Source organism: Thunnus thynnus, chromosome 18 (assembly GCF_963924715.1).
Source record: "Thunnus thynnus chromosome 18, fThuThy2.1, whole genome shotgun sequence".
Taxonomy (NCBI): domain Eukaryota; kingdom Metazoa; phylum Chordata; class Actinopteri; order Scombriformes; family Scombridae; genus Thunnus; species Thunnus thynnus.
Genome location: NC_089534.1, coordinates 11,327,786 through 11,341,634, shown reverse-complemented (window position 1 = coordinate 11,341,634; position 13,849 = coordinate 11,327,786). Strand labels below are relative to the sequence as shown.

At 42.4% G+C, this 13,849-nt stretch overlaps 1 protein-coding gene across 3 annotated transcripts; it reads right to left on the bottom strand.

Annotated features, from left to right (window-relative positions):
• Positions 1-718: 718 nt before the first annotated feature.
• gzf1 (GDNF-inducible zinc finger protein 1) lies at positions 719-5,625 on the bottom strand. 3 transcript variants are annotated; one of them, XM_067571682.1, is made up of 8 exons: positions 5,383-5,625; positions 3,869-4,881; positions 3,438-3,621; positions 3,147-3,316; positions 2,738-2,832; positions 2,395-2,562; positions 2,084-2,241; positions 719-1,758 (listed from the first exon to the last, which is right to left on the bottom strand). In XM_067571682.1, exons 2-8 carry the CDS (start codon positions 4,867-4,869, stop codon positions 982-984), a joined length of 2,553 nt encoding a protein of 850 aa, XP_067427783.1. In that variant the 5' UTR covers positions 4,870-4,881; positions 5,383-5,625; the 3' UTR covers positions 719-981. The 3 variants fall into 3 exon arrangements, with proteins under 3 accessions (XP_067427783.1, XP_067427781.1, XP_067427782.1); XM_067571680.1 differs by having other exon boundaries at positions 3,869-4,884; positions 5,383-5,624; XM_067571681.1 differs by lacking the exon at positions 5,383-5,625 and having other exon boundaries at positions 3,869-5,073.
• Between the last annotated feature and the right edge of the window lie 8,224 nt (positions 5,626-13,849).

Here is a 13,849-nt window from a genome sequence, read left to right as displayed (position 1 = left end):
GACATATTTTTAAAAATGTAATTAGCCTACTTCTTTGCAAGTATCCACATATCGTTTTTATGGAAACTGATTAGAATTTTGTGATGAGTTACCATTAATAAAAGAAATCTACATTCTTTGTCAACCTATTTGAAAAGAAGACACCAGTTGATTTAAACAGAAACCTGTCAGCTTCAGGGGTTATTCAACTCTTCTGAGTAGTTTTGTTATTGGAGGCAGCCTTATTATATATAAAACCCTTAAGGATATTATGCAGGTATTGTGGAACTCAACTTATAGTTTGAAACACAGCTGGTAGGGAAATGGTCCCAAAGAAAGGAAAGTGCCAGAATTTGTAAGGATTTAAGCTACTTCATTTACATTCACCAGCAAAAAAAAAAAGTATGTTGTCATTCCCAAGTGTATGGAAGCTACTTGAGGATTCACTGGGCTGCTGCCAAGGATTTCTTTGCACAGACCTGCCTCTTATTGCATTACCCCTCTGGTACACATCAGACACACAATGATAAATGCTGTGGTCTCCTTCAGTGCATGATACAATGAGTTAGTTTCTCAGTAATGTTTGGCATTGAATGTAATGGCTAAACACTCCCCTTCAAATATTTTTATTCAATATTTGTGCGACATAACATACTGTATATTATAATGTATGTAATTAATTGTACCAAATGTATTAATTATGCCTTAGTTTTACCTCTAAAAAAGATGTGACTAAAGATCAACAAATTCTTGTGATTTTTAATAGTATCTTGTGATGAATGCTGAGCCTCACATCCAAGTCTGAGTCACAATAAAACACTTGAATTAAGATGATAACAATGATGAAACACCACATGGTCAGAACACACATTCAAACACTGCTAATGCCAAAATACAATCAGACGCCAGGTCCAAGACATAAAATAACGTGAAAACATGGAGTAAAACAGGATTTTAAATTCCCTACACCCAGATAAAACTCTTTATATTCACATGCATTTTCTACAAATTATCTTGAGCTGAAGCCTCTTTAGGTTCAGCTAAAGGTTCGTCTGCTGTCCTTTGCTGTCCATCACTTTGGACGGCAGCTGTTTGTTCTTTTTCACACATCTTGTCGGAGACGATCACAGTTTGAATATTAGGCTGCAAAATATCTGCCTCAGAAGTGCCCTTCATTTCTGAAACTGGAGCCAAAATGGTCTGTGAGGCACCAGCTTCCAGGACAGATGACGTAGAAACAATTGGGGTCACTGAGACTGACGCTAATGCACCATCGGAAACAGGAACTGAGAGTGTGGGTACAGACAGAGAGGTAGAGGAGGCTTCAGAGGACAAGGGGATAGGCTGAGCCATGGACACAGGTATAGAGAATGGGACAGGAATGGCTGAGCCATCTAAGGAAATGACGCTGGCCCCTGTGCTGTCAGTGGTTACGATGGGCTGGATCTGAGTTCCAGGTGGCATCTCAGTGTGGATGACAGTGATTCCACCCAGGGTGCCGTGACTGACCAGAGCAATAGCTCCGTGACTGGTCCAATCAGGCGGGAGAGTGACTGGCTCAGCTGGCACCATGATGGACTCAGTGTGAGTTTTAACAGCATCACCGGCTGTACACACAGCAGAACCAGCACCAGCACCACTTTTTCTAGATGTGCTCTTTTTCTCTCCTGCTCCTGCTTTTTCTGTCTTTCCCTTAGTCGGAGTTTTGGGTTTCTTGTCCTCCACATTTCCCTCCAGCACCACAAGGTAGGTCTTCCAGGGAGCATCTGAGTCATGAATCTGAAGGTTAAAGAAGCTTGTGTTATTTTCACAGCAGTCTGATGAGTCAAAGAATTCTTTGCAATTTGGTTTAGTTGAAGATTCCCATAAATGTGGCCTGCTTTCCACACTGTCTTCTGTTTTTTTGCAATGTATATACATCACAGTATTTGAAGACAACTTACCAGGTGATAAACATGTACAAGTAGACATTATGCAAAAGCCTTGATAAAATTGAGGATATTCCTTGGACACTGCCACAGTAAACGTTTTCTCAGCATTGTACCCATACAGTTGAAAATACCCTTTCTGATAGTATGGCTACAGTAAGATAAGCACTGCTCACCATAGTGTGCCTGCGAAGGGTGGACTTGTCTGTAAAGGTGCGTGTACAAAGGCCACACATGTAGGGTTTCTCTCCTGTGTGAATACGCTGGTGCCTCTGGAGGGCATTGAGCTGGGTGAACTGCTTGTCACAGTCTTTACAGCTGTATGGACGCTCACCTAACAATCACCAGAGAAGAAAAAAATCACATCAATGCCAGAGTACAAACAGTGGAGATCAGTGAGAAAGAAAATAGCAAAAATGTTCAGACAACTGGTTTCTCAGCTTTGAATTTTCTCTCTAAATTAACAAGAAACAAATATGTAAATTACCTGTGTGTATCTTTAAATGCTGGTGAAGGGAGTTCCTCTGAGCGAAGCCTCGACCACATTGTTCGCACTTATACGGCTTGGACCCGGTGTGGATATTTGAGTGGTGTCTCAGGTATTCTTTAGATGCAAAGCTTTTCCCACAGGCCTCGCACATGAAGGGCTTCTCTCCTAACGAGACAAAGACATTCCAAAAGCACAATCTTTTCACTTGTGTTCTGGTATGGGTACAAGCATCAAGGCTCACTTTAAAAAAAAATTCTTAGCTGAGACAGAATATACTCAGGCCTTGGGTTAAAAATCTCCTGTCAAACTAAAGATGACAATAATAATACATTGCTCTTACCTGTGTGGGATCTCTTATGATAGGCCAACATGTGCTTCTGAGTGAAGCGGGCGTCACACTGGTCACAAGCAAATGGCTTCTCTCCTGTGTGAGTCCTACACATAGTGAAACAGTTTAGCCCTAATCCATTTCATACATGTAGACATGTTATTAATATGTATAAATGAACACCCACAACTGCTTTTCTTAACTGTCTTGTATTGATCTTTTTGCAGCTCTGTTGAATATCTATTAAATTAAGCTAAATGTACTATGCAGAAGGATAGCTTTCAGTGAAATTACAGGCATGCAGATTACATTAACATTCATAGTCAGAATGATTTTAAATATATTGTATGACCACATCAGCATCTTCATAGATTACTAAAACCTGGGTCCCCAATGTCAGTTTCATTGAGTGAGTCAGTACCTGCGGTGCATCTTGAGGGCAGAGTTCTGGGTAAATCTGGCCCCGCAGTCCGTGCACTCAAAAGGTTTTGCGCCTGTGTGTGTTCTCTCGTGCAATACTAGGGCAGTTTTGGAGCTGAGTGCCTTTCCGCAGTCAGGACAGACATGACGCAGATTGTTGCGTTCGTGTACCTGGGCAGCAGCAGGGATGTCAGACAGAAATGATCAAATCAGGGAAGAAAAAAAAAAAACATACTATGGAAATTATACTGTAGATACAGGAAGTGTGTAAAAAAAATTCAATAATTCTGACTTGTCTTTGATGGCGGACAACATCCTTCTTTCGTTTGAAGGTCTTTGTGCAGGAGTCGCAGGCAAAAAGCCTCTCGTTACTGTGGACGTGCTTTTCGTGGATCTTCAGGTTGCTGCGGTTAGCGAAGGTCTGCTGGCAGGTCTCACATTGATAGATGACTTCTGCTTTCACTCCATGGTACGTACTGGCCGACATAGCAGTGACAGGTTACAGCATTATTGGAAGACAAAGTAAGTCACACATTAACCTTTTCACCGCAGTTAGAAAATAAGATGCCTACTATTTTGTGCAGGATTGCTTTGTAGTTCAACTTGAAAAAATTCTAAAACCAACAGTATGAGCTTTTCATTTATTTTGGAAATTACGATATGGCACTATTTTATGTAACTATGGTATCAATCAATCAAACCAGGAGCACCATTATGTCCTACCTGATGTGCTTCAAATAGCTTCTCTCATAGTGGAAGGTCCGCTGGCACTTGTTACACTGGAATTGAGCTTTGGATGTTCTCTTTAATGTCTCCTTAGACTGTCCATCCATCTCCTCCCCCTCTTCCTCCTCCTCCTCCAGAGATAACAACAAGGGGTCTTCTTCAGCATCATCACTATGCACATCTGCCTCACATTCCCACTCATCCACATCATCAGAGACTGGCATTTCCAATGAAGACTTGTCTGTTTTCCCTGCTTGCTCATCTGACTGGGCTTCTGCTTCATCCCTGTCCTCGTTCTCCTCTGTGTCTTCATTGGTGTTTTCGCAAGCTTTGTTAAAAGTGTCTCTTTTAGTATTTAAACACCTCTTAAGGACTTTACGGCCAGCCAACCTCATTTTTAGCTTTTTTTCTTGTGTTTTTTCATCGTTCACATCGTTCTTTGCCTTACATCTTTTTGAAATTACTTTCTCAGAGCTCTGTGGGGAGAGCCGCCGCTTAAGACGTACGTTGATTGGCTGCTTCTTCTCATTGCTCGTTTGTTCTCTATGTGCTTTATCGTCTTCATCTACAGCTTCGGATGCAGATGTCTTCTTTGTATGTTTTTGTAGGATTCCAGCACTCATGGCCTCACCACAAACTTCTGAAAGATCCTGACAGTCCAAAAATTGCGCCGCTGTTTGAACATCCCCAATCTTGTCTCTGGCAACTTCCACTTTACCGGTGTACACAAATTCCAAAAACTTGGAGAAGTCACTGGAGTGCATATTTGAGAGTACTAATTTGTCTTGGGCACCATCCGGAGAGAGAAGCATCCTCTTGAAGTAGCCACTGGATGCTGCGAGCATCACCTGGTGGGCCTGAAACTCCTGCATGTCCCCCTGGTAGTCTACCTGTACTGTGACATCACTCAGCTGTCCCAGCAGCCTCAGCTGATACAGAGAGGCCAGGATGTTGTCATGGTGGGACTTAGAGGTGAGCTGGACCACTTGGACACCCATAATTCATTTGTGCTGCTGAGGAAAACAAAGCGGGGGAAATGTGACTTGTAAGATTGAAAGTAGTTGTGAACGCACACCACAGACAGATGCAGCCACTGAAGTAACACCAATGACCTGCGTGCAAACGGAGGGTTTTGCCTTGCTCGAAGGCATAAAAGAAAACTGCGAAGGTTTAGCTAAATGCTTAGCAATTTCTTTAAAATAACAAACACACCTCTTTCACATATATATAAACTCCCAAACCCCAATATCGCACGCCTATTTACCCATACAGCGGACTTAACGTGATATTTTTGTTGCTTTGGTTCACATTATGTTCACTGCTAGGGTTGGTAACTGCTAACAGTAACTGTTAGCATCACGGACAGCAGTTAAGCTAGGTAAACTAGCTTAAAATTAACCGTTAACCCAAAACAAACGGGCGGTTCTACAATAATACGACTTCAATGAGTGTATCAGTGACTCTGTCAAAGCGCAGCTAACTACACAACATCACGGAGCAAGTTTTCCTACCGTAAGGTCGCTAAAATGGCAGCCTCGACAATGTTCTTTCCAGCGGAAGGTATTTCCTGTAGAAAACGGCACTCGCCTTTTCACTAACCGACATCCGGTGCCGCGGTGGCTGATATGGGATCAGTCCTTTGTTATACGGTCACATTTAGAAGTCAAAGTTACCGAGAACAACTGCTGATCCTGGATCATCTCAGTTAGTTTACTGACTTAACGCCTGGAAAACTAGAGCCTCTCGACCTTTGTTTACACGTTACATTTGAAGCTTCCCCCAGACATTATTGGCAGGCCAATTTAACTAGCAAGAGTAAAGCTCTATAAAATAACTACACCGTCCATCTCACTATAACTTAGCAATATTAATGTGATGCACTTCTAACCTTACATTTAATCTGCTGCCATTTGTTTTTTTTTAATTGGCAAGCTAAGCATAATCCCCGCCCTTGTGAAACATGTGTATAGGGCAAAGATATCAACTGTAACTTTTAAGTAGTGCTCGAAGTACGTAGTACCGGTTCCTTATCATTTTACTCTTTGGTGTTCCATGACTTTTTCATATGCACTTGAACTTCTCACAACCCTCCCGATTCTCTTTTAAATGTAACATCAACCGATAGTCTGTTTGTGAGGCGTTTAGGAGACATCTGTAAATTGTACCTACAGAAAATAACCTGGGTTACACTCTCCCCACTAAACTGCATGAATCTCTGCATGCACATCGGTCACACGCCACGCCACCCGAGTAAATTAAAAGTAAATTCTCAGCCTGCGGGAAACACTGGATCAGCTGCACTAGTGTGAATGAGCTGAGTGCCGACACTTGTCTTTTTAGACTTCAAGCGCCGCTTTTAAGCAGTGATTTTGTGTTACCGTAACTCTGAGTTTGAACTGTATGTCTATTAGTGCAACACTGAATTGTGTCCGCATGATGGCGCCATGGTACAAAGGCACACAAACATGACATAAACTTGTAATGTTAGATTAAATATCAGCTTAGTCTGCGTCTTTAACACATGCTTTTGCAGCGAAATTTACATTAACTTCTGCAATTTTAATTTCCAAACCGATCACTCTTGTCCTGGCTGCTAATAGGCCTTTCACTTGGTAGACCTGACTCATTAGGTATTAAACTAGTTGAGACCCATTGTATATCAAAGTAGCAGTCTGCTAGTTGTATGAGAATGGTTCCAAAAATAATACTAAGAGGGCCAACATGCTGAAGGATTTAAGCTAATTCATTTACATTCAGACTAAGATAAATCATCCATGGAGTTGCAGAATGCATGCTGTCATTCCAAAGGTGTATGGAAATCTACTTGAGGATTCACTAGGGTGCTGTTCTGCAGCTGCCAAGGATTTTTTTTCCTTCCAGAGGAAATCCATATACCTTACATTTGTCTTAATGAATTCTGCAAGCTAGCAATCTGCTCTGTTCCGGTGACTCATGCTGCTCTCTGGACCAAAGCGACGCAGACTTCAGCTCTGACCTGGAACACTGTGTTCACCTGTCTTTTATTACATTACTCAACTGCCATACACTCACTATACATATAACAGATTACACTTTTCATACAACTGGTCCTTCCTGATTTGTCTTAATATTAAAGACAAATGTGTGATGCACAACATCTGCAGATGTAATGATCTGCATATGGAAGTCAAAAGTATTTGCATAGATATTAATATGGTGTACATTATTACCATGAAAATAAGCCTTGAGTTTAATGGAATACCGAATTACTATGTGCAAATTAATGAGACAAGTCATACAAATGAATTCTCAGTATATTGCCACTGGTATAACATTTGACATGATTGAGATTAGAAGAAGGAAAACATTTTTCACTTTAGGCACAATAGTGCAAACATTTTTTTTTTTCATTTGGTTCTGTCTGAAGGAGGGACTCAGTCTGCATATTATAAAAAAGTTGGCGAGTAAAATGATGAAATCATAAAATAATAGCTACATATTTAGTCAATAATTGCAGTTATGACTGGCTAGTTGACACTTTCATTTTCTTGTGCAGCATAATGTACAAAACAGAAAGTTCAGCTGTCTCAGGTTCAGGGTAATTTCAGGGGTAAATATCAAACCAAGCTCAGTTCAGCGCTTGTGGTTTGTTGTCACAGGATGCGTTGTCAGAGTGAAGATATGGCACAGAAACAGACTTGAGGTTTTCTACGTGTCATCACTGGTTGACGTGTAATCAAGGGGATGAACATATAGTACTTCACTGAAATAACAAAAGGTCAGCAGTCGTTTTAGAAACATGCCATTTAAATCTACTTTCAGCAGTGATACTAGCTGACTTTTCAAATGACTCCGGGGCATTTTGTGTTATTCAAAGGTGCTACAACTGAGCTGGAGAGAGAGAGAGAGAGAGAGAGAGAAAGTGGATGCCATGTAACAACAGTGAAGGGTTCAGATGTTGCCAGGTCTATGTCCAGCTGCATCATCAGGCCATCCAGTGACAAATTAAGTTCCCACAGATACATCATCAAGTTGTCAGTAAAGAGTATGCGGGGCAAATACACGCTGAAAGGTGATGGGCTCAGCAAACAAAACATTCTGCCGACGTTATGTCGTGTTTGCTCTGCTATGGGTAGACTCCTCCACACAACCGAAAATATCAGTGCTGACGTTCCACAGCGCGCAAACAACATGACAGCATGTGCATTGTGTGTGAGAAAAAGCCAAACTCTAAAGCCAAGGCTGATTTTAATTTGAGGCTACAGTGCACACACAGAGTCACAAAATTAAAAAAAAACACTGTAGAATTCAGCAGTTTGGTGGTGATGGCTGCGTCCGGGCTCGGTTTGCGTCCTGGACTTGTACAAACACTTTAATTTGGAAGCAGTGAGGGTAAGCCACTCAGTCAGTGTCCTTGCAAGACCTCTCTACAGCTCCTTAACAGGGCCGACTTATAATCCCAGCAGATGAACTGAACCAGTGATGGTAAGCACCAGAACATTACATGGAAGTGCGGACAGTGGTGGTCCAAGAATAACCGCAGTATTCTCTTTGTACTTGCCCATATAACCACACGGCTGATGCCAGACCAATCAAACACCAGTCCAACTCAGTATTCTGTGGTGACTTTCCCTTCCTCTGCAGTCAGTGAACTTGGTTAACAGAAAACATGGTTCATGAATTCATTTTTTTCATTTTTCTTAGACTTGTATTTCAACGGGGATCAATACTTTTGTCAGTGGCGTGTTGCTACTTTGCCGCCCTGCCCTGACACTAAAATACATTTTATTGATTTTATGTAGATTTGCAGAGTGGGTTTAGTTGTTTTAGTGAATGGACATGGATCTCCACCCATATTTATGTAAGGAAAGAAATTGGGCAGGAGTCAAATATTGTACATGTTTGTGCAGTCCTGTCAAGGCCAAGGTTGCTTTGCCAGGATACACACAGCAGTCCAGACCTGTCTTTGGAAGTTTAACCTAATTCCCTTCCCCATTGCCCTTCTCTTTTCCTTTTTGAGTGGCTGGGCGCCACACCACTCGCAGCCTGTCCAGAGTCAAGCTGGAACCCCTAAAACCTCAAATAAGATCAGGACATAAGAAACCAATGATTCACAAAAATTACAGAAGACATCATGCCATCATGTTGAAATGTTTCCTCTTGGCTAAGACAGATGAGAAATATTATTACAGTGGGGAAACTTTTCAGCGTCATTGTCTTGTGTAATGTGTATATGACAAATAAACAAACCTTACCCTACCTTACCAAAACTAATGGCCTTCCCATCATCCTTACCTGTACTTTGTACTTAATGGTAATTAGCAAATGTTTGCATGCTAATACTCTATTCTAAGATCATGGCAATGGTAAATATTATAGCATATTAGCATTGTCTTTGTAAGGATGTTAGCATGCTGACGGTTGCATTTAGTTCAAAGCACCGCTGTGCCTAAATACAGCCTCACAGAGCCGCTAGCATGGCTTTAGACTCTTAATCTTGTTTTAAACTTCTTTCACTGCAGTGTATTGTAACAAACAACTTCAGCTACATGAAATAAATAAGAGTGCAAAAATAACCTGTGAATGGTATCTGTCCTCTCCCCCTCAAATAGGCTCCCTTTCACCAAACAGAGATGTTTTTCTTCTCATGCCTGCCTGGTTCAGAGAATACTTTCCTTTCATTGATGAAAAGATATACGGCATTTCAGAGATGAAATTACTTTCCAAATGGCCTCTGACTCACCATCTCTATTCCCAGTACTCTCTAGCACTCACCCTCCCTTGTTCCCCCTCTCCACCTTCACTCGTCCTTGTGAATGTTCTATCTATTGTAACTGTATACAGCACTTAGCACTTCAGACGGCAGACAAACCAGCTCAAGGACAACCTCCCACTCTTGCAATGTTCATAAATAGACTATTTGTCCAGGCTTACCAATCACCTTACCCACCGAGCCTGTGTGGGTGCTTGTGGACATTGTGTAGCTCGCACCAAAATAGATCTCCACTGCTGCTGTATGAGGGCGGTTCGGGCCTCCAGCCTGCAGTGAGAAAGACCAGTTTGCACATGGAAGAAGACAGTTGTGCCTTTGAAAAGTAACAATAATGACTCACAAAGTCTATCCCTTTATAATGTGTGATTTTTTTGCAATCTGTAGCATACTAAAACAGGTGGTGTCACCTCCGCAGACTTTCCCAGAATGCAACATTCTCTCCGACTGTGTGGGACATGACCGTCAGCACATTCCTGGAGAGCTGGATCCCCAGAAGCAACAATTCCTCCTTCCTCTCTTCCCTCCCTTCCTTCCTGCCGCCCTCATGTCCTCTCCTTCGCTTCCATGGATTGCATCACTCGTCTGCCTCCTGGCCTCCTCTGCTCGGACCCTTTAATCACATATGGCACACACACATACACACACATATACACACACAAAAGTAAATGTGGTGCACACCACAGACACAGACACACACACACCCATTGTGGGCAGAAGGCACTCTCGTCAGTCCTCATACTGGTTTTGTGGCTTCAGTTGGAATTTTATGGTTGGTTTGAGCGGAGGATTCTGGAGGCTTTCCAGCTGCCCTCCAAAGACTCCGCTCGTTTCTTTCTCCCTCCATCACTTTGTTCCTTCCCTCCAGCTTTCCTCTCTTTTTCTTTCCTCCTCTCCCCTCCCGCCCTGCTTCGCCCGCTCGCCCTCAAGGTCAGAAATATCCTGTGGTTTAGGTTTGATCCCCTTGGATATGCCTTTGCTCTCTCGCTCGCTCTGTCTCTCCCTTCCTTTCTGTCCCGCTCTTGTTCGCTCACACACACACACACACACACACACACACACACACACACACACACACACACACACTTACACTTACTGTAAGCATACTGCACTACTCTAAGCATTCCCATACAGGAAACACATGCTGGGATAAGCATAGGCGGGTCTGTGTGCCTCACTCTTGCACTCACACACACACACATACGCTCTCTCTCTCCCACCAGGGGTCAACAGGCTATCCGAACATGTAACATTCAGGGAGGGGAAAAAAAATCGTCACAGTTCTTTGAGCTGCGGTTGTCATCACTGAAGACCTTTTCCATCTTAAATCTGACGGTACAGTGACAGTAAATAAAAGATCCTTCTTCCCGTGGAGTCACAGTCAGTGAACTCTAATAGTGAGGGGACTGCAGCCAGGTTAACCCCGTTCCTCTGGGTTCACCTATTCTCCAAGTTGTGTAACGTGGCAGAAGTCCAGCACTTGTGTAATAACAGGGGCCTTGGCCGGCTGAAAGCACACCAATACAACCAGTCATCCTTTCATATCCGCAGGTTACTGGTGGAAAACAAAGTCTTGCCCAATTAAAGCCCTGATCCGAAGTCCCTCCAGTGTGAGCATCAGTCATACAGATGTCCGGTTCGGGTTTTCGAATGGAAAAAAAAAGTTGCCATAATAGAAACTGCAAACGTGCTTTGTTCAAATATTCACAAAAACCTAGCTTTTCATATACTGTGCGTACATCACTAGTGCCTACTTTAATCAGTCCCTGTGGCAAGAACTCATTTATGGCTGAATCATGGTTTCCATGGGCCCCTGGATGTTAAATCTCAAAAGGACGTCCATTACATCCATTTCACATACCATTGCATTAAACTTTTTTTCCATTTGTAACTTATTAAAACTCCATGTGATTTACATAAAATGACTCCATTAGTCATTTGCCCTTTCAGAGGCCATATTGATTTTATAAACCAATCTTTAATTTGTTTTAAATGAAATTTTGTTTAATATAGCAATAAAAAAGGAACATGGGTGGGCGTTCTGTGTTGCTGGAATACCTTTTCTAACCACATGGGACTTTCCTTATCTCTTAGTCCATGCAAGGCCTCCCCTCGGTAAGCTCGGCCCCTAGGTGTGCATTCAGGACACCCTGCTGGTAGATCTGGCCCTGAGCTGAGTCAATAACTTGCGGGGACAGGAGCTTTGACGGGGATTGCCATAGCGCTACTTTGGTTTGACGCTTTAACGGGGAAGAGGAAAGACTCTCCCAGTAAAATAAACCACAAATAGTTCTCGAGAAACACTGCACCCTGCCGCTCGGTCTCAGCTTGTTGACACAACGGCTCAAGACAGATTGTTTTTCATATACGAAACCGGTTGTCAAATATACAGTGTCAAATTAACTATGGGGTTGCCTCCCAAAGGTCTGTGTTCTCCATACTGGATTTGTCCATTTTCTTTGGGTAGTCTCCCAGAAATGGAGAAGACCACAGACATGAAAATACCTATGTGAAATGAAGCCCAACCATACAGCCAGCTGGCTCAACCCCTTGCCTGCCTGTAGAAATACAGTAAGATGGCTAGACTGTTTTTAATTATTTTCATCATTTTTCCTAAATCTTTACAGTTTAATTTCCTCCGCCACCCTTGCTTGTTTCAGAAAAGGGCTTCACAAAAAAAAAATCGCACTGGGTGAGAAAATGATGGCAGTATTTGCTGTACTTTTTTGGAGTATCCAAGCCCTGAGGTAAGTTCTTGAATGCTGACCTGTTCCCTTTCGACTCTTTGTGGATCACCACAAAATCCAGATAATCCCAAGGAACACAGCTTTGCTTTAAGAGTCACCATTTTCTTTTTTGTGTGAACCCTGCTCTCTCTCAACATCCTTTTGAAAATGTCCAAAAATGGACAAGAGAGAAGAAAAAGAACATGGGGGGGGAGGGGGCGGGATGGTCTGAGAGTCTGCTCCAGCGATGAGACCCATGACTGACACATTTACTGTGGAACAAGACAAGTATGTGAGTGTGTGAAAGAGATAGACACAGGGAGTGAGAGGACAAGATAGACATAATACCTCTCTCTCTGTCTCTCTCTCTCTCTCACACACACACACACATACAAACTGAAGCTGAAATGTTAGCAGATAGTGTCTCTTTCTGTCAGCTGAGTGAAGTCACGGGACCGAAGCCCCAGTTCACTAATTTCATTGCATCCTGGCTGGCTAGGAATTTTGCAGGGGCACAGGCATCTCAGCAGGACTGCAATCTCTTTATACCCTGACTGTAAGCCTCACTACAGACACTGATCTGCTGCCATCGAAATGGCCTTCTGTCTGAGACAACTGTCACTGTTTATCCATATTATGAAGATAACAGGGCCATCTTCCGTGATTTGGTGGTGTCAGATGAGTGGAGTGTGGAGGAGATTGTCAGAGACGAGGAGAATGATTCATTGTGTTGCTCTGTAATTGAATGATCCAGCATTCATCGTGGGCATGATGGTGAGATCATCTCCCACCATTAGACCTGCAGGTCTTGGAGCTGGACTACAGGACGGCAGCATTGTGCACATATTTAAAGGACCATACTTGTGGTTTTACATGTCTTAGCTCATTTACTACAATTTGCAAGTTTTTCACTTTACCGCTGACCAGTTTCTAAAGCAGGCCTTAAGTGTTTTAATATCCCACTTTACAGGCAGCCACTGGATTCCATTTATTTTCACCACAGTGTGAAAATCCTTTGCCAGCAACTTGAAACTTCCACGAAAAAGGTAATCAATCACAGAACCTTACCTCAACTGTTCTTGACAGTGCATTAAAGGACACACAGATATTTGAGGGGTTTAGGAGTTGGCATCCTTTTAAGCAAAGTTCTTACTTGCTGGTCTTTTTGTGTTGACTTTCCAACAAGATAGTTTTTGAATCCCACGATTTTCAGGAGCCAACTCTCAAATCTTAGATGTTGGAGTATCAAAAATTCTGACCTTGTGTTCTTCTGTTACTTTGGCAAGGCGGTGCGTTGAGCCAAAAGTTTGGACACACCTTCCCATTTCCTTGAATGAGAAAGTGTGTTCAAACTTTATTTATTGATTTATTTATTATCTGTGCAAAATGGCGCCTGGCAATCCATCCAATAGTTGTTGATATTTCAGTGCAGCATTACCGTATTACAATGATGTATCTTTGACACAAAAATAAAGAAGACAAAATGTTCACTTTGATGCTTTG

What these genes read in the sequence shown, in the direction of transcription:
- gzf1 (XM_067571682.1), bottom strand. Translation starts at nt 4,869, where the DNA reads ATGGGTGTCCAAGTGGTCCAGCTCACCTCTAAGTCCCACCATGACAAC. An exon ending in AGCTATTTGAAGCACATCAG is followed by an intron (nt 3,622 to 3,868) that starts GTAGGACATAAT and finishes TATGTCGGCCAG; the next exon opens with TACGTACCATGGAGTGAAAG. An exon ending in TTGTCCGCCATCAAAGACAA is followed by an intron (nt 3,317 to 3,437) that starts GTCAGAATTATT and finishes GCTGCTGCCCAG; the next exon opens with GTACACGAACGCAACAATCT.